The sequence below is a fragment of the Chelonoidis abingdonii genome, chromosome 4 (assembly GCF_003597395.2).
Source record: "Chelonoidis abingdonii isolate Lonesome George chromosome 4, CheloAbing_2.0, whole genome shotgun sequence".
Taxonomy (NCBI): domain Eukaryota; kingdom Metazoa; phylum Chordata; order Testudines; family Testudinidae; genus Chelonoidis; species Chelonoidis abingdonii.
In genome coordinates this window covers 24,424,243-24,444,958 of record NC_133772.1, presented here as the reverse complement: position 1 = coordinate 24,444,958, position 20,716 = coordinate 24,424,243, and the positions used below count along the sequence as shown (strand labels likewise).

General features: G+C 47.7%; 1 protein-coding gene across 1 annotated transcript in view; it reads right to left on the bottom strand.

The window, feature by feature from the left end:
- Positions 1-20,716, bottom strand: part of LGR6 (leucine rich repeat containing G protein-coupled receptor 6) — a 118,620-nt gene that overhangs the window by 64,754 nt on the left and 33,150 nt on the right. Inside the window, exon 3 of the mRNA XM_032791871.1 lies at positions 9,150-9,365. Within this exon, the coding sequence (XP_032647762.1) occupies positions 9,150-9,365 (216 nt within the window). The remainder of the gene's footprint in view (positions 1-9,149; positions 9,366-20,716) is intronic.

Genomic DNA, 20,716 nt, shown 5'->3' with positions numbered 1-20,716 from the left:
CCAATCCTTCCATCCATTTCAAGGGGACTACTTGAGAAGTAAGGTAAAGTAAGACCATTGAATGTCCTAGATAGAGTTTGATCCAGGTGGCACTCCATCTCCACGGAGGCGACATCCCTTTGGGATGTGCCATCATGATGACTGAATGTGAGTAAAGGTGGCACAACCTGGCCATTCACTAGGACCAGAAATGAAGCCTGACTGGAAATGTCTAGGTTTAGAAATGTTTGAGATGCAGGATCCCATCAGTTTCATTCATATCAGTGAAGAGGAATGAAACAAACACTGAGCCAATTTTGCTTAAACTTGGCTGAAGATATTTGGAGACCAAGCAAAGAAAATTCCAAGCCCCAAAGACATATTTTTGTCGTTGCTGTAGTAGAGAAAGTTGTGAGTGATTGAAAAAGCGGGGTTATAATGGAAACTGCAGCCCGGCCTTCACTCTAGCGGTTGCTACCGGAGAACACTGAAATAACAATCACAGGAGACTTTGACTCATAGTCCGAGCTGGAATGGAAAATAATTGAAGAGATGAACTCTTCTTTCCTTCTGCCCTCTTCCTATCCATGTTAAACAAATTACTTCAGCAAGTGGAATTGCAGTTTCTCCAGTGTCTGTCAGTTCAAGCCCGGCTCAGAGAGTCAGTTCTGCCTGGTAAATTACAGCTGGTTTGATGAGACTTGATATATTTTACTCCTGTGCACATACATGGTGCTCTCTGGGGGGATGTTTTGACAAAATTAACAGATCAATTCCATGAGAAACCTTTCTGCCCATACTGCTCCCCCTGAAGTCAATGGACAAACTTTAGCTGCCTGTTTACAAATACATGCATCACTCTTTGCAGGCCAGGATCATGGGGCAAAATCTCACAAATTCTCACAGAGGAAAATATTTCCCATCAAGCTCTATGTGGGATTCAGGATGCTGAAAGAAAGCTAAGAATGGGGCTGAGCTCCCTGATGGCAAGGGGAGGAAATCCTGCGAGATGTTCCTGGCATTAGCAGGGCCTTGATGAATAGAACCTGAGCAACGCCGCTGGCACACCCGGCTCACCTGAGCACCGCCACTGGCACACCTGGCTCACCTGAGCACTGCCGTTGGAACATGCAGGTCATCTGAGCACCGCTGTTGGCACCCACAGATCACCTGAGCAATGCCATTGGCACACCCAGCTCACCTAAGCACCGCCGTTGGCACACCTGGCTCACCTGAACACTGCCATTGGCACACCTGGCTCACCTGAGCACTGCTGTTGGCATACACGGCTCACCTGAGCCCAACTCTCCTACCAAACATGTAGTCAATTTCAGCTTATAAATTCCAAGGCCAGAAGGGACCATTATGATCACCTAGTCAGACCTCCTGTGTAACACAGGCCAGAGCTTTCACCCAGTGGTTCCTGCTTCCCAGTGCTGAATTTGTAATGTAAGAGGTGCTGGGGCACAAGCCATTTTTTAATTTTCATAACTGATGTGGGAAGCCCACAGGTTCCGGGGCTCTGAGCTGCCAACCCTAGAGGTGCCAGGGCTCAGCCCTGGCACAAATTAAGCACTGCTGCCTCTAACCTATTAACTTCTGGATTAATTAGAGCACAGTCCATCCTGGACATAAGAATCTACACAAAACAAAATCCAATCCTAGCTATTCATGATTTTTGACCCCGGTAAGGTCCAGAACCTCAGCCAGTGGAAACCAGCAAAGATGCACCAGGGGAATCAAACCCAACTTTTTAAATCTATCTGTAAAAGACCACGAGACAAAAAACCAACCATCCAAATAAATAAGGGGAAAAGAAATTGCAGCCAACAGGGGCATCAGAAAGCTTGTTCTCCAACTCTTGTTTAGCTGCTGGCATATGCTGGGTGCATGGTTCTTCAGAGGCTGTTGAAAAAGGGAGACATCCAGGCATGCTGAGAACCCCGAAATGTTCCCAGCTCTCGAGACTCAAGTTGTATAGAGGAGAGTAATTGCCCAGCAACCAGAACACTTGGGACTGAGCTGAAGCCTCCAGAGCTGAAGCATGAGTGCTACAGCTTGAGCTAGCGTGTCAGGTTCTCAGGGTGCAGCTTTGATCGTATCCTCTGGGGATCAGCACAGAGGGGGACCTGTAACACGCAGGGTTACAATAGCTCAACTTGCAAGTGATGGAGCAGAAGAAAATCCAGTGGATCTGCCTGAAACAGGGATCCAACTCATTGAGGAGTCAGAGTTGGTCTCCCCACTGGCGTGGCATCCAGAAGGAGCACTGAGAGTTTATATTGGCATGTGAGTAGCATGCATCACTGTGGCTGTCTGCACTTTGAAATGGGCTCCCTCCCCTGTGGAGTTAGATGAGCACATGCACCCTGCTGAAAAGAGGCGTGATTTGTTGTTGAACATGTTTCTCTCCATCAGAAAAGCAACCAGGCGAGAGACAGCTTTGCATCTGCTGTGACTGCACTGCAGTCTGGGAAACTGGAAAAGCACATCAGGAAAAAATTACAGGAGCCACCTGCCTCCAAAAAAGAACAAATAGCAATTCCCAACGGGGGTCTCTCATCTCATTAAAAGCTCTCTAAACAGGCTGTAGCCCTGCACCCGATTAAAACAGGATTTATTCCAAATTCTCCTTGCGGAAGTCTTCTGGCAAATTGTCTCGTTTTCCTTTTCGTTCTTATTTTCAAATACCTTTTCCTTTGGGTGAAAGAATCCCTGGAGAACAAAGTCCTGTGTCTAGCAACAAGCACAGCACAGACAGTAGCAGTACAGGCTCCCCCCACCACTTGGAAGTCTCCAGGGAAGAGAGCAGCTCGGTCGTTCTGCCTATTAAGTGCAACGACTACAAAAAACGGGGAAAGAATTAGTGCCAATTATACCAGTCTATTAAGAACCTGAGGATGTATAAACAGGGGAGTAGTGAGTAAGGAGGTGATTTTAAGCCTGCATATGGCCTTGGTGGGACCAATACAAGAATACCGCATCCAATTCTGGTGTCCACATTCTAAAAACAACATTGAAATTTTTGAAAGAGTGCAGAGGAGAGCCATAAGAATGATTTGTGGGCTGGAAAAAATGCCTTAGAGTGGGAAACTAACAAAATGCAATCTGATTAGCTTATTAATCAGATCATGAGGTGACTTGACCACAGTGTGTAAGTGCCTTCATGGGGAGAAAATATGGGGTGCGACAGGCTCTTGGATCAAGGAGAGAAAGGCAGAACAAGAATCAATGGTGAGAGTGGTGATTGTATCCCCAGCCTCTGTTTGCCTGAAGCTGTTCATTCCCTCTGGGGCACCTGGCACCAGCCACTGTCAGAAGACAGGATACTGGGCTAGATGGACCTTTGGTCTGACTCAGTCTGGCCGTTCTTATGTTCTCATCAATGACTGGAAGTTAAGGCCAGACAAATTCAAATTAGAAACAAATTTTTAACAGTGAGGATGATTAACGATTGGCACATAACTACCAAGGAAAGTGGTGGATTCTCCATCACTTTCATTTCTAAATGTTTCCATTTTTTCTCTTAAAGGATCAATGTGACTAGCTTCATTTTCCACTAGTCACTTGTATTCCATTGCTTTGGATCGAATTCAAAGTCTGAAATGAGTTGGGATCTCGCCACGCACTGTGAACATCTTGGATAACATAGGGGAGTGTCATGGCTTGGTCTTGGCCAAAACCCATTCAAAATCCCAAGATCAGTAGAGGCACCTGGTCACGGGAACTGTGCAAATTCACCTGGACAACCCCGAGCAGTGGGTAGCAGTGGTTAGACTCATTTGGAGATGAATAAAATCAGCTGGAATTGACAACAGCTGGGGATTTCAGAGAGTGCTATTAATCTCTTCTATGAGCACTAGAGATAGAAACTCACCTTTCTCCAGGAAAAGTGCTCAACCCTCAGAGAGAGAGAAGCAGCTTTTGTAGACTAAAATGCCAAGACATGGAGCCCAGATGCTCTAGGCAATGTATTTTCTTAATACTAAAGGTTCAAAGGTGTCTTACGAAGTTGTGGATCATTAACCCCACTTTACAGATGGCAAAACAGAGATACATACCAATGCAATGGCCATTTTATCAGAAGACACCAAATTTGGGGAACCTAGCTTGAGACACTGAGGGTCTGATATTCTGAGGTGCTGGGTCCCCAAAGCTCCCACTAAAGTCAACTTGAGCTGGGGGTGCTCAGCTTCCCCCGCCTCCCTGGAAATCAGGCCCCTTGTGCCTCCAGTTGGGCTCTCAAACATGGAAGCCTTCTCTCTTGACCATGAAGCAAGCCCGCTTCACAGAGCAGAACCCTACTGGTAGTAATAGCAGAAGGGTGTATTTCCCCAGGTGACCACCAGGAGGTAACCGGCACAGAGATCAGCTGATCCCTGATTCGACCCATTCCCCCCCATGCCACAACTTCCCAAAGCCTGTGGGGCCCTGAATATGCAGCATGTTCCTGAAGGGACTTCTGAACATTTGGGGGTATGCGATATTGCTGCTCCAGTTCCTCTCACCCACTTTTGAGTGACATCTGCCACATTTTCATCCCTCCCATGCTGAAGAGCAGAGGGGTTGAGTGAGAGCTCACTCACTGCAAAGCACAGCGAGCCTGAAGGCCAACCTTTGATACCAAGGAAATGGGCACCTAAGTCAGGCTGTTTGTCATGGAGTTGAGTACTCTTGGCCATGTGACAAGACAGGGTTCCGGGGGGCAGGGGTCCTGGCATCGCTTTTGCTGCTGTAGATCTGCAGTGACTTCAGAGGAATTTCCCCGCTTGTGACTGAGAGCAGGATAGCCTGTGGTCTTTATCGAGCCAGCAGCACGGCAATGGAAGCACGCCCTTCTACCAGCTCCAGAGATAGAGGGCAGCTCAGATGTCATGGCCCAGTCACCCTTAGCTGCTCTGCTCAGGGTCGTGCTGACATGAGGAAATGCAGCCATGGTGTGGTATGACAGAGACCAGATTTCCCCACACAAATGCCGGAGGCTTACTGAGCTCCACCCTCTGCTCTGTGTTTATTAGGCCTTTGAAAGAACAAAGCACAGCCAGGACCTCTCTGCCTGGAGTGACAGGCTAGGTGCCCTGGTGGCAAACACCATCTCAGCCTGGTCAGTCTGTCTCCCCATCCCTTCCTGGGTAATCGCAGCCAGGGCTTGTCTTTGTGGCCTCCCATCTCTCTCCCCAGGGAAAGGCAGCAGGTTAGATATTTCTGGCTGGGTTCGTGGGGAAAGTAAGAGATGGTGCCCACCAGGAAAAGCCATTCTCCTAACCACTGAATCAATCCCTGCAGTACGTTCATGATGCTCCAAGGAGCGGGGGAGGCAGCGTGTCAGGGGAGTCCCTGGTGCTGGCGGATCCTGGAAGATGCAGTCCAGCCTAGGAGTTCAGCCCATAGAGGAGAATGGGGACATGACGTAACTAAAGCAAGACGTGAGAAGTAATTCTTCCACTCGGCACTCAGCTGGAGTTCTGTGTCCAGTTCTGGGCACCACGCTTCGGGAAAGATGCGAGCAAACTGGAGAAAGTCCAGAGGAGAGCAACAAAAATGATTAAAGGTCTAGAAAAGATGACAAGGAAAGATTGAAAATACTGGGTTTGTTTAGTCTGGAGAAGAGAAGACAGAGAGGACATGATAACAGTCTTCAAGTACATAAAAGGATGTTTTAAAGAGGAAAGTGATAAATTGTTCTCCTTAACTATGGAGGACAGGCCAAGATGTAATGGGCTTAAATTGTAGCAAGGGAGATTTAGGTTAGACTTTAGGAAAAGCTTCCTGTGAGGGTACAGTAGTTACGCATGGGAACAAGTTGTCTAGGGAGATTATGGAAACTCCGTCACTGGAAGTTTCTAGGAATAGGTTAGACAAACACCTGTCAGGTATGATCTAGATAATACTTAGTCCTGCCTCAGAGCAGGAGCCTGGACCAGATGACCTACCAAAGTCTCTTCCAGTCCTACATTTCTATGATAAACTATAATTCCCATGATGCACAGTGTTAGCATATCCAAATTGAAATATTTCTGGTTTTCAATGAAAATTTTTTTTATTTTGTCAAAAATCCCAATTTTCAGTAAAAAACCAGTTTTGATGGAATTTTTTCAACCAGCCCTACTCACAGATGCTAAGTGACATTCTGTCCCCGTCATGCTGGGTCAGACTCCAGAGTGAAAGTCTCAGTGTCCCATTCCCAACCCCCTCACCCCCCCCTCCCCTTCCCCATATCAAACAAGCCAGCCCTCAACATCACTGCGCTAACACTCACAGCAAAGGAAGCTGCAGTTATCAAAGATAGGGAAGGGACGCATGGTGGAGTGATTACATAGGGGCCTGCTTTCAAAACACTCTGCAACCCTTGTTACAAACCTGCAGCAGAAATGGGAATGGGTCAGGGAATTCCTCAGTTGGGAGTGTAATTTATAAGCAGAGGCTGAAGCCCCTAATTTATTCCAGATTGAAGCAGGTATATTTTGCTATGGGTTCATCCCATTATCACCAGATGATCAGCTGTGTCTTTCCCAAAGGCCCAAGGTGTGCAGAGCAGGAAAGCACGTTGCTGCATCTGGGAAGGTCGTGTTCTCAGCTACAAAACTGCTGATGAGGGGCGTCTGCGAGCGTTAATCAGCCTATAAATGACAGCTTTTTCCTGGTACTCCTCCACATCTGCTGTTAGCTCCCCTCTCCCACAGGTGCTTATGTTAAATAACTCCCAGACTAGAAGGGTACTTAAGTTTATGGCAGCGGCTAGCCTCTCTTCTCCCTGCATGTGCAAGTTTGCCCACTCACACCTGGACAGGCACATGCTCTTTGCATGATGGTGGGGAAGTTTTACTGGCTGGTGGGCTGCGATTCTTTGCTGAGGTTTCAGAAAGCTTGTTAGCCTCGTCTGAGGCTGAGCATGGAGCAAAGCGTCTCATGGATTGGGGCACAAGGGGAGCATCAGATCTTCTGTGGGCTAGGTGCCGACACGGGGAAGCCGTGAGCATGGTGGCAATTTGTGTGGCTGGTTCTGCGGGACACTTGTGAGCCCCACAAAAATCCTGAATGATCTCCCACAATGTCTGGTTAGGCTCCAACACAACTCCCATATCCAGCCATCTGCGGGACGGTGCTCCTTTCTGTCTTGTGGTCAAGGACTCTTCTGTTTTCCTACCATAGCGAAGAAGTTTCTTCCTGCCCAAGGTTTGGGATTCCCAGTATGAGAGCAGCATGCTTTTGAGGTTGAGATAACAGTCCAGTTTTGGGCCCCACACTACAAGAAGAATGTGGAAAAATTGGGAAGAGTCCAGCAGAGGGCAACAAAAATGATTAAGGGGCTGGAGTACATGACTTATGTGGAGAAGCTGAGGGAACTGGGACTGTTTAGTCTGCAGAAGAGCAGAATGAAGGGGGATTTGAGAGCTGCTTTCAACTACCTGAAAGGGGGTTCCAAAGAGGACGGATCTGGACTGTTCTCAGTGGTACCAGATGACAGAACAAGAAGCAATGGTCTCAAGTTGCAGTGGGGGAGGTTTAGGTTGGATATTAGGAAACACTTTTTCACTAGGAGCTTGGTGAAGCACTAGAATGGGTTACCTAGGGAGGTGGTGGAATCTCCCTCCTTAGAGGTTTTTAAGGTCAGGCTTGACAAAGCCCTGTCTGGGATGATTTATTTGGGATTGGTTCTTCTTTGAGCAGGAAGTTGGACTAGATGACCTCCTGAGGTCCCTTCCAACCCTGATATTCTATGATTCTATGAAAGGCAGTTGAAGCCAAATGGCATCACTAGTGGTTGAACTGATGACTGTAAGTGCCTTGGGATGACTACATTCAGTCCTATCCTGTGTAAAAACAAACTGATTATCTGACATTTCTCAAGCTGTTGCTAGTATTTCTCCCCAATGTGATTTTATGTTCCATCTAAGCAGCTGAAGTCAATATTTAATAAAAGTTTGAAAAGTGTATATTTCTATACTGCTTCAGCAAACGATTTTTCTTCTGAGATCTAAGCAGTTGCTAAGCTTTCCCTAAGCACCAAACGTTGATGATACTTTATCGCTGGCTACAAAACACTTGTCTAATGTAGCACTCCATTTTACCTCCCATAAGCAAGCCTGCAACTATTGCATGTACATAGAGAGCTTATGGGGCTTTCATGCAGGTCCCCACATCTGTACCCTAGAGTTCAGAGTGGGGAAGGAACCCTGACAGAGGGGTTCTGAGCTACTTGGCAATTACACTTTAACTTACTAATCAACACCAACCAAGAAACTGCCAACTAATTTGCAGATGTAAGTTTCCATTTAGAAGACAAATAACATGTAAGCCCTCAGTTAATGTAAGGGATGCTTCCCAGTATGAAATTACACGGCATCCGTTTGCCATATAATTACAGATTGTAGAGTGTTTACTGTTTCTCAGTGCCTGTGAAATAAATGTATTCCATCTGGAAAGGAGCAGTCATTGGAAGCAGTATCATTTTCCTAGACTGTTCAGTATAATGTAAATTATGTCTTTATAGTCCAATTGTACAGTAAAAAGAATCTAGAAAGTACCAAGTAGGTTTAGAATTATTACAAAGAATAGTAGCCCCCTAGCCACTGATCATTTCATCTCTCTCACACACACAGTGCTGAGATCAGAACTGTTGTATGTCACTTCCCAAACGCAGAGTGGTTAGGAACGTTTTTGGTCAAAGTTTCTTTCCAACAAAAAAAGGCTTTTTGACAAAAACCAAAAAGTTTTGTAGAAACTTTGGTAGAAATTTTCCAGTTTTTTTTTTTAAATGAAAAGCCAGAAACTTTTTGGTACACATTTTCATTAAAATATGTGGAGTTTCGGTTTGCAAAACCAGAACATTTTTACACAAACCAGTTTTCAGAAAATGAAAACGTCGTGGTTTTTCATTGAAACACTGAAAAAAATTGTGGAAAATGTAGAAAGAAAAACAATTTAAAAAATTCATATGACTAATAATTAGCATTTTTAAAATCAGCTCAATTCAAAACACTGGTTGCTACCATTTGAGCTAAAGGAGATCTCTTTTATGTGGCAGCAATAGTAGGTCTTTTATCCGGATCGTCTTGGCCTGGCCACTAGAGAGTGGCATTGCTCATTCTCACACACACATAAATACAAACAGCCTATAAATGTACAGTGCAATGCCTATAAATGTACAGTGAATGGCGACAGCTTACAGTACAACGAGGCTGCTGAGGTTCTGGAAGGCGTAGTCAGGAATGTGCCAGATCAGGTTGAGAGCCAGCGTCATGGCCTGCAGGGCTGGAAGGTTATTGAGAGCTTGGACAGGGATCTCTGTCAGGGCATTATCATCCAGCCACAAGTGACGTAAGGACGGCAGTCCCTCAAAGCTCTTCTTGGGCACCACAGAAATCAGGTTTGCATCCAGGCGTCTGGGGGAAAGAAACAGTGTGGATGAGTAAGAGGTTCACCCAGTGTTGCATGATGTGCCTCTATTGTTAGTTAAGTGGGTTTCTTCCTGCTGACTCATGAGAAATTGAAAGCACTGGAGATGGAGCTGATCTGTAAAAAGCAATTAAAGCAAGAGAAAGCCACAGCGCAACGTTCCAAGCACTGCCCAGGACAGGTGCTGCAACCATGACCTAGCAGCACCTCTTATGGGACCTTGAGGGTGCAGCCCATTCAAACCTTTGCCCCTCCCAAGGTTGCCAACTGCCAGTTCTGATGGTATTTCTAATAATGTAACTGGACTAAGACCCATCATCTTATTTCATACAGATGTGCCGAACAGCTGGCAGCCAGGAATGACTGAATTCCTGGGGTCCTGGATTAAATATTAATGCCTGACTCAGAAATCAAAAACAAGGAAGGAGGGACCATCAGCGGTGAGCATCCATCAGACCATATCTCAGAAGATGCTCTCTGGGTCACAGGAGATCAGGTCTTAGTCCAACTACTCTTTACAGTCATGAAAACCCAATGACTGGAGCTGGTCAGAAACTGGAAATTCTGTTCCATGAGAAATTCTGCCTTTGAAATTTGATTTTGTTCCAAATTTCCCCAGGAACAAAAATTCTGAAAGATTTCCATTCAGAATAATTCAAAGATTTTTTTCAATAATGTCAAACTGTTTCATTTCAATAAGGTGCAAACATTTCATTTTGATAATGTCAAAACATCATAATATAAAATGTAGAACATATGTATTCTACAGAATATTATCTGTAACTATAATGTAACATTAAAATTAATTTTTAATTGGATATTAAAGTCAAAATGAAATGACTCAAAGTGATAGTCAAACCAAACCTTGTTGAAAAGTGAGATCGAAATGATTTGTTTCAACTTTTTCCTGTCAAAAATTTTGTTGAAATCAACATGTTCCTGTGACATGTTTAGATTCTGACAAAATCATGTTTTCCAACAGAAAACTGTTCTGTCAAAATTCTTCGGGCAAACTCTACCAACAGCAAAAATCTACCAAAAATCAGTGATATCCTCCAGCTTCACCTTAGCTGCAATGAGATTAACCCTTTTACCCATAAGAAATAAGCAGGATAGTTTGATGTGTCTTTCTGCCTAGGAACCGATATAATAAATGACTATGGACAAATTTCTGTCCTGTCTTATAGCCTGTTAACACAGTTACATAAAGTATAATTCAGGGCAAAGTTTGGCACATTGTTTTTTCTTCAAGACATCAGGACACCAAAACTTACTGAAGCACACATTGTGTTTAAGAAAACCTGGTCAAAATTTTTCATCAAAACATTTTTGGACAATTACTAGCTTTTTAACCCAAAACAAATTTTTGTGTGGCAAAATTTTTGTGTGGTTTTGCTGAAAATGTCTGTATTTTGGGGGTGGGGTGGATCAGGAGGAGGGGCTAAACAATGAAATGAACAATTGCCATTTTTTTGGTACAATGTTTTCATTTTCAGTAAAATAAATATTATTGCTTGGGGGGGGGGCATTTGGAAACCAGATCTCTTTTACTCCATAGCATACTGCTTTATTGAAAATGTTTTTCAAAAGCTAATCTTTTTCACATTACATTTTCATAGAAAAAGAAATTTCACAGCAAGTTTAAAAAGACTATACATTTTTCAAAATTTCCAGGGAAAAAGAATTTACATTTTTTTGGTCTCCTTCTAACTTTAAGTCTTAAGAAAGGAAGAACTGACACAGAGGGTGGACGATCCCTCAGAACATAAGGGGAAGTACCCTGAGCAGAGGATGGTGTTGTGGTTAAAGAAATGAGCTGAGTCTCAGAAGATCTGGCTCCAAATTCCACCTCAGTCACAGACTTCCTGTGTGACCTGGGGCAGTGCCTTTGTAGAAGGAGGAGGATAAACCTGATTTGACTATGTAGTTTGTAAACTCCGCGGGCCAGAGACAGCCTCTTACAGTCTTCGGGGCACTTCTGCGGCGGCTCCTTCACTCGCTCTGGGACCCGCCGCAGAATTGTCGCCACCGACCCAGAGTGCGGAAGGACCCCCCGCTGCCGAATTACCGCCGAGGGTGGCAAAATGCCCTCCCCCCCAAATCCTGGTGCCCTAGGTGACTGCCTAGGTCCCCTAAATGGAAGTCCTGGCCCTGGATAACACGGTGTGTGGGGATTTCACCATCCTTTGCCTTTCAGTGGTACTGAGGGGAAACACTGATTGGCTGCTGGCTAGGGTTGGTGGTGAGACAGCTGCAGATGCTACCCTGCTATGGAAAACAGGCATTAAATCGATACAGACAGAGCTAGCAAATGGGCCTACATTTCTGTCTCGATTAAGGAGAAGTAAGGCAGATCACTGATGCAGCAGAACCAGAGCCATCTATCCCCCAAGCTGTTCATAGTAGCAAGGCGCTTGCGTCTCAGAGCCTGGGGTCAGGTCAGTTGTCCTTTACTCCCCTGCACTGGGGCTGTGTGAGGATGTGTCTACAATGCAACTGGAAGTGTGACTGCAGCGTGTCTTGAATCTAGCCCAACAACAGCAGTGGCGCTGTGGCACGAGAGTGCTCAGGTGGCCTGCCCACACTGAACCCCAAGCTGCTGCAGATTCACTAGCAAGATTACAATTAGCTCAGGTATGTCTGCAATACTGTAATCAGACCTCTGTCTGCAGTGTAGACATACCATTGGCCCTGTTATACCAATATTAATACAGACCAGGTCTGACCTTAAACCTCTCTGCCGTATCCACTCATATAGCCCCCAATGCCATAGGATCTGAGAAGCTCACAATCTTTGCTGTATTTGTCCTCCCAACATGGCTGGGAGGTAGGGCAGTGCTATTATCCTCATCGTATGGGGGAAACTGAGGCACAGCACCATTTTTAGGCACCATTGTGCTCCACAAAACTCCCGCTGGCTACCACCTAACCCTGTAGACACCTAAAACTGCTCAGTGCTTATGTTTTTGGAGTAAACGTTTCTGCCTCTGAGCACACGCAGTGCACCTCAATCTAGGTGCCGGGGTTCCTATCTCCCACCTAAGCCTTAGGGCAGTTCACAAACCAGGAAAGACAAGAGCTTGGATGCTTAGGTCACGTGTGGGGCTCAATCAACTAGGTGTGTTCAGAGGCCACCCCAACTCCACACCAACTTCCCTCTCCCTGATAACACTGAGCTGAAGATTATGGCATGCATTTGCGACCTGGGTGACTCCCAGTTCAAATCCCTCTCTGCCAGAGGAGGGGGAAGCATTTTAACAGGGATCAGCCACCTCCCAGGTGAGAGTGCCATAAACCCTGCACTGAAGGTTATCAGGGTGGTCCTCCTCTTCTCCCCTACAGCTATTTGCATGGAGGCCTCTGAGCACCTGCCTGAATATCTACCTTCCCCCAGTGTGTGAACCACAAGAAGAGCCAGGTGCCTCCCTGCAGCCCGGACTTCGGTGCCAAGCTCAGAGCAGGGGAGGGCTTAGCACTCTCACTGGCATCTCCCATTGGCTAGCTCCCACTGCACCTCACATGTTTACTACATTCGAAGGTGCCTGCTTCTCCACCTTCATTCTATAGAGAGCCCTGGTGCCTAACTTGGTTTTGTGGATCTTAATATTGTTCCTGTGGTTTTTGTCACAACGCCTAAGTCCCTTTTTTGGATCCAGGCTTGAGAGACTAAGTGACTCACCCAAGGTCACCTAGAAAGGCTGTGACATAGCAGGAGCATGATCGGGGGTCTCTCTGTCTCTCTCTCAACTCCCAGTGAGTGCTGTAACCACTGGGACATCCTAATGTTCACGCTGAACTGCTGCAAGTTTCTCACGTAGACAAGCCCACAGAGACTTGGATGGCTTCAGAAACCCGTCCTAACAAACGGATGTTTGCACAGTACATGAAAGCCTATCAGCACCCCAGCTGAGCAGGCCAGGGGGACGCTCCATTAGCTCAGCTGGCAGGGTTGCTGTCTGTCTGCCCCAGTTCATATCTCACTGCAGGATACAGGCAGATTTAACAACAGTGCATAAATCTGCCGGGACTGTCTCACAGACAGAATGCAGAGTCACAGACTTTTTAGGAGCATGGAGTCAAGTATCAGAGGGGTAGCCGTGTTAATCTGGATCTGTAAAAGCAGCAAAGAATCCTGTGGCACCTTATAGACTAACAGATGTTTTGGAGCACGAGCTTTCGTGGGTGAATACCCACTTCGTCAGATGCATGTATTCACCCATGAAAGCTCATGCTCCAAAACGTCTGTTAGTCTATAAGGTGCCACAGGATTCTTTGCTGATTCTAGGAGCATGGAGAACATTAAACTGCCTCTGATCTATGGAAAATGAGAAAGCCACTAAAATACCATGAGCAGCATTACGCTGAAGCCTTGCCCACTTTATCCTATCCCAAAACCAGGTGGGGCCTGCTGCATTTTCTCTTGCAAGGCTGGCATTTCCCCGGCAGATGGGCTGAAAGGAAGGCAGCAGTGCCCAGGAAGACCACTGTACTGCTGTCCTTATTATGTCTGAGGATCTGGGAATGGCACAGGCAGAGCATGGAAGAGGCAGCCTCCTTGCTCCCATCTGAGACTGCACTTCCTGGCAAGGAGCTAGGTCATGTGATGAAGCTGTCTCTTTGCACCCGCGTGCATATCTGCTTCAGCTTGCGCGGAGCTGATGTCACCAGAAATGTCTAATTGGTGCCTCAAAGGCAATTGTCTCTCTTCTTATCTGAGTTTATCTTGAAGGTTCGGTTGAGTTACCCACTCTCTCGTAATAGGAAAAAAGTTCCCTGTGGTAAGAAAAGAAGGAGGTGATATCACTGCAACGAAACCTTTCCGATAACTAAGTAATGTCTAGGGCCCAAAGCCTCAGTCCTTTGCTCAGGCAGAGCTTCCGGATGCTTTGCTTGAGTCAGGACCTGGCCTGTTGGCTTCAGTGGGAGCTTTGAAATGAGGACTACTCAGCAAATAGTGAACGAGGACCCTGGGCCAAGGGTCCAGGGCAGAGCAAGACACCCAGCTCAGAGGCACTGCACTCCAGCTTGGGTTCCAATCCGGGTGCATGCATTTACAAACCAGCTCCTGATGGTGGGGCTCATGCAAACACCCATTCCTTTCTGGATAGCTGCAAACACTGAAGCTCCAACTGGCCAACCAAGTGTAAGGCCAGGTCACATGGTCATATTCTTCCTCTTGATTGGCTTAGGATACCGTACACACCTGTCTGAGTATTAAAGGCAAGTATTAGTCTTCAAGGGCCCCCAGCAGAATGGGTTGGAGGAGGGCCCACTGGTCAGGGCGCTAACCTGGGACTTGGGAGACCCAGGTCCGATTCCCTGTCCCACCATAGACTTTCTGGGAGCTCCTGGTGCCTGCGTTGTGCAGTAATCACGGTGGAGTGAAATTGGTGTATTTTGAGGAAAGAGGAAAAACTGTCTTGCAGGCTTGTCCCAGAATTCTCCAGAGGCTCAGCTCAGTCTCTGCCACAGCAGCTTCGCCAGCCCACAAATCAGACCTGCAAGAGGCCCCTAGTCCTGCTTCCAGTTTCCAATCAGCTCTTGCAAACTTCCGGGCAAGGCCTGCGAGCCCCAGACATAAACACATTCTCTGTCCATTGGCTGCTGAACAGGACCTAATGGAAAAGATTGTCAGGCTCTGTTTGAACTGCAATCAGTGCTGCTCTTGGCACAGACGGCTCAGGGAAATCCTCCGTGGAAGGATGCTCAGGCAGTGAAATCAACCCCGGGCTTAAATTCCACACTCGGTACCCTTGGTGGAAACAAAAGGGCTTTGTTATCCCAGCCACAGACACCTCCAAAACCCCTCCAGTCGGAATTGTGCAACCACGACACAAGTTGGGATGGCGGCGCAGCTAAAAGACTGCTGACACGGAACCCTGCAATCAAGTCCTTCCCCTGGGGATCTTTGGCTTCACACCTGCTGCTCAGTGCAGCAAACATCCTGGCACAGGGAGATGCTCCCTTGTAAAAGCCTCAGGAGACAGACAGACACCGGGAGGAATGACTCAGGAGGGGGATCAAAGAAGTGAATGGATCCCCGAGTTTCTGCAGGGAACCGCAGCATTTGTCAAACACCCGAGTTTGTTGGACAAGGAGAGAGGAGAATTTCCCTTTGATAGGAAGGAATGTGAGCTACTGACAAATGCCCAGGCTGGGTGTGGCAATATTTGACCATCGTTAACCTGTTGTGTTGTTGGGGTGGGAGTGGGGGAGCAGAGGCTTGTAGCGCTCATGAAATGTGCTGAACTGAAAGCCCATAACACTGATACCCTCCAACATCTTGTCTCCACTGGGAGAGGGTGTGTTCATAATGTGTTAAAATCCTATTGCAGACAAGGCAAGTTGTTGTTGTAACACATTAGCAGGTGGAGGTAAACCCTAGGCTCCCTAGCTAATGTGTTGAAATGACAACATGCCCTGTCTACATTAGGATTTTAACACACTAGTGCACACGTGTTAGCCTGTAAGCTCATTGGGGCTGAGTCCATCTCTGTTCAGTGGTTGTACAGTGCCTAGCACAATGAGGTTGTGTGCCATGGACTGGCTTCCTTGGTGCTACAATAATAAAAACCTTTTTTCAAGTGTTGATGTGGTCTTGGCTTAGGAAGGGGAGCTGGGGATGCTCAGCACCTCGGAGAATCAGCCGTAAATGCGCAAGCACAGATTCAAGGGCGGAGCGCCTTCAGCCAGGGAAAACAGGCAGACTCTCAACTCTGGTCCTTTCCCGTGGGCTGGTACAGGAGCTTAGGCCAGTTCTGCCTCCAGGAACCCAGGTCAGAGAGGGCTGAAGCTGGAAGGAAGGTTCTGGAACTACTAAAGCCTAGGAGCCAGCTGGATGTGAGTGCTGGCTTTTGCCCTGACAAAGTGACTCAGGTTGATGCTCTTTGGGACAGGCGGTATCTCTTTGTTCTGTGTCTGTACAGCATCTGGCGCCATGGGGACCTGGCCCATGGCTGGGGCTGGTAGGTGCTACTGTAATATACCTACTATATAATGTACAGCACCTGGCGCTATGGGGACCTGGCCCATGGCTGGGGCTGCTAGGTGCTACTGTAATATACCTACTATATAATGTACAGCACCTGGCGCTATGGGGACCTGGCCCATGACTGGGGCTGCTAGGTGCTACCGTAGTATACCTACTATATAATGTACAGCATCTGATGCCGTAGGGTCCATGGCTGGCGCTCCTAAGTGCTACAGTAATACAAATGATACATAACAATAGCAACAGGTGCCATTGGCAAAGCCGTGAATAGTTACAGGGGAGCACGGTGGCACGTCTCCCCCAGGGGGCAATGATGTGGTGACGTCCTGCTTTTGGCAGGGGGAGGGGAGTTAGAGGGTGCAGAGGTGCAGGGTGTAAGGCAGCAGATGCTTTCACCTTTTCCCTGCAGAGCCAGCGCTAGCCCATTGGGGGCCCTAAGCAGGAATACTCCCCCCCCGCCCCCGTCTCCTGTCTCCGTGCCACTCGCAGACCAGCCAAATGGACTGAAACAAGCGGACAATGGCTGCAGTCGCAGCTTCTTGCCAGGAGGGGCCACTCTCTACATTGCCTGGCAAGCAGGAGGCTGCAGGTGGGACTAGCTCAGCCCTTCGCTGCCTGGCTCCTTCCCTTCCTGGCTCAGACCAGAGCTGGGAGTGTGGCGAGGGGAACCTAGGCAGGCAGTGGGGGCTGAGCTGGCTGTGGGGGGAGGAGGAGCCCCAGCTCCCTGGCCTTCTCTCTGCCCAGCTGCAGCAACCTCTCCTTCTGCCGCCCCTCCAGGGGGCAGATAAATGGGGGTTGGTGGTATGGGGCCTGGGGAGGCCTGGGAGAGTGGGGTTTGGAGAGGGAGTGCCTGGGAGGAGGAAGGCCCTCGGGAAAGGAGATTGGGCCCAAGGAGAAGGAGGCTCTTGGGAGAGCCTTAGAAGGGGAAGACCTTATAGAGGCTAATGGAGGGAGGCCTTGGGGATGGGAAACAGAGAAAGGGGGACAGGTGACAGAAGGTTGGAGGGGTGCAAGGAGGAACCTTATGGGGAAGAGACTGGCTGCTTACCTGTCCTGAGATGGTAGCAGCCTTTGGCCACTACTGAGCACCAGTGAATGCACACCACAGACACAAGATGGCCCAGTCCAGGACCAGCCCCCTGAGCCGGCCGCTCCCCCCTCCTTTCCAAAGGGACAGTGAAGGGCGACACAACGACCAAGTCATGCCCACCGAGGGATCCGAGCTCAAGAGGAGCCACCACATCAACTGGCCAGGAGCCCGCTGTGTAGCCTTAGGTCTCTGGCAGTGAGCCAGGGGCCTCCGGATGCCTTTCACTGAGATCCTAACCAGGCCCTCCTCAAGCCAGCTCCCTATACAGGATCCTAAAAGGAACAGAAGCGGCTGATCGGCTAACGGAGGTTCTGGGAATCCAGGCATCTGGCACAGCTGCCCCTCTTATGACCGGCTCAGTCAGTCACTAAAGCAATGCCCAGAGGTCCCTGCCTGAATCAAGGCCCTTATTCTCCATAGGTTCTTATACTGTGCTCACCACTGTAGCGTCACAGCACTGGGTGCTGCCCAAACCCGTGATAAAGACAGCCCTGCCCCCGACATGTCCAGTGCAGCAAAAGCTGTTCTAGACGTGAAACCCGTCACAGCGTGGAAGAGCCAGACTTTACCCCCACGCTCTGCGATGGTGCATGGCCTTGCTCCCCGCTCACATCACGCTCGCTCCATTGTCTCCAGTGACCGAGCTTCTGATTTGTGCAGTGGTAATGGAGAAGAGCCCCAGGCCATCAGCCTGGGCCCTTACAAGGCACCGTGCAGTGGGTCATCTCTCATATGGCTATGGCAGAGCAGTTGTGCTTGCTCCTACTAGCCCCATGGGACACAAGGACTTCTCAGTCACGCCCCTTAGATCTGGGACGACCCTCCCTTGGTCACCATAATCTATCTGTGGTGCAATGAAAAGCTGCTGCACTAGACCTGAGGCCCTGGGCCAACCTATCTATGTAATGCTGACATGCATGAGGAAGGATGGTCCAGTAGTTAGGTCACTAGGCTAGAGCTTGGGGTCAGGTCCCTGCTCTTCCATGGGCTTCCTGTGTGACCTTGGGCAAGTCACCTAGCCCCTCTCTGCTTCCATTCCCACTGTGAACAACGGGGTAAGGGCACATTCCTACTTCCCAAAGGTGTAGGAGGATCGATACAAGTGTGAGGTGCTCAAATACTGAGGTGATAGAGCCAAGTCAGAGGACATTGATAGAGGAAAGGGACGTAGCTAGGAGTATGACTTGTTGGTTCCCAGAGGCTCTCAGAATGACTGATCGGGTATCGTCTGGTTCCTCTGAACACTTTGCTTATGGGCGTCATTAGGAAAAATAAAAACTACCTTGTTTTCCTACCACAGCAATGAGTGAGGCCCTACATCCTGCACCAGGAGGCAACGTAATCCCTCTGATACCCATCCTCTACCCCCAGGTCTGATCCAGCTCTCACTTACCCCAGCATCAATCAGGAGGAACTTTCTGAAGTCAGTGGAGTGACACAGGTATCACTCCAAGGGATACCAGAATCAGATCCCATTGTCTATCTAGGTTACTCTCTTGGTACCCATCTACCACAGTGAGGGCTGCCTAGATTTGACACTAGAATATAGATCATTAGTTTTATACCTGCCGTCCTCAGCCCATTTTAGATGGATCCTCACTGTAGCTCATCAAGTTTGTAGGAGTGCTGACACATCTACTGTATGTAACATCTGGGACCCATCTTCCCTGTTGCACTGACACATCTACTGTATGTAACATCTGGAACCCATCATTAATCTTCTCAGTCACCAGGGGAAATGTAACAAGTCCTGGATACTTATGTGCTTAAGTGAGAGAGTTAAGGGTCACAAGTCCCCTTAATAAAGGTCAATGGAAAACATATTGGGAGTTATCCTATAACTCATACTCTAGAGTGTGTGTGTGTGTGTGTGTGTTGTTATTTGTTTAGTGCCTGCCATGCTCTAGGCCCCATGCAAACAGGCAAGGAGTTATGGGCCTCTTCTGGAGGAGATTACAATCTGAGCTTTGTGTCTGTGAGCTTCGGTGCTTGCAGACAAGTGCTACAGTGCTTGTCTCCTGCCATGGTCCAGATGAGAAGCAACATGAAGATGAGTCTTTGATATGCCACCAGGCTGCTTATATTGGAAGGAAACTGCAGCCCTGGGATGGAAGATCAGGTGACATTGGGACTCAGGGGCTGAAGTTGTAGCCCAAATGAAAACTATAGGAAAACACCAGTTGACTTCAGTGGGGTCAGATTTCCGGGCTACCATTTTAGGTACAGCTTTGTAAGGTTCAAGCAGGTCTTTTGTGTGTGTGTGTGTGTGGTTGGGGGGGGGGGGTGTCTCTGTTGCATCCCTGGAACAACACCTAACAGCTGAATTAAGCCAAAACATGTGGCATCCTGCAGAATCCAGTATGCTTGGGAGCACTGCTAGTGAATCCCAAAGAAGTTGTGTTGGGCATGACAGAGGATTAGACGAGATGAGGTAGCACATACCCCAGCATATTTTCCATCCACCCCTGCTCTTTAGTTTTAGGCATAATATAGCGCACTTAATTTTTCTGCAGGCTCCTTCATGCAGTGCACAACCAGTGAGATAATCACAAGCTCATGAGAACAGGGAAATTAGAAGAGAGGAAATGACTGAAGTGCTTAAAGGGAGCGTTAAAGATGAATGGGGCAGTGCAAGTACCTGTGGTGATACCATAATTTGAGATTGTTAGTTCAAGCTAAGTGAAAAATTCTTTCCACATTCCAGGCCAGATTGTCATCCGATGTAAACTGACATATCTCTGTTGACGTTAGTGGATCTACCCCAACTTAACATGTGGTCCAACGCATTCAGTGAATACAGCCTCTGTTTCTGCTGGCAGGACACATGAGAGTTACACCAATTTATTTATTTTGAAAAAATTACCAACTTTTCTTGCACCTCTTTAAAAATTCTGTGTCTTGACTGTGTACTATTCTCTGTAAGCAGCTGAGCTGAGTTAGTCAGCTAAGCCATGTGTATTGCTTCTCTTCTCAGACTGGAGGACCATGGGAGCACTTTACAACACAAATAATTTAATGTGCATGCAAATACAAAGTTTGGTTTCCATGAGCTACTTTGAAGTTTGCTTCCCATGAACTTTCACATAGTTGAATCTCAGTCATTCAGAGTGAGCACCAACTGGAGCTAAGAATGCCTAAGTCTTTGAGTCCTTGGTCATTTGCTCCCTACAAGAGGGAAGGATCTCACCTTCCATGGGGTTACTCACTTCCTGATTAAGAAAGCATCTCTTGATGGTGGCTGTCTGTCAGGACCCTAA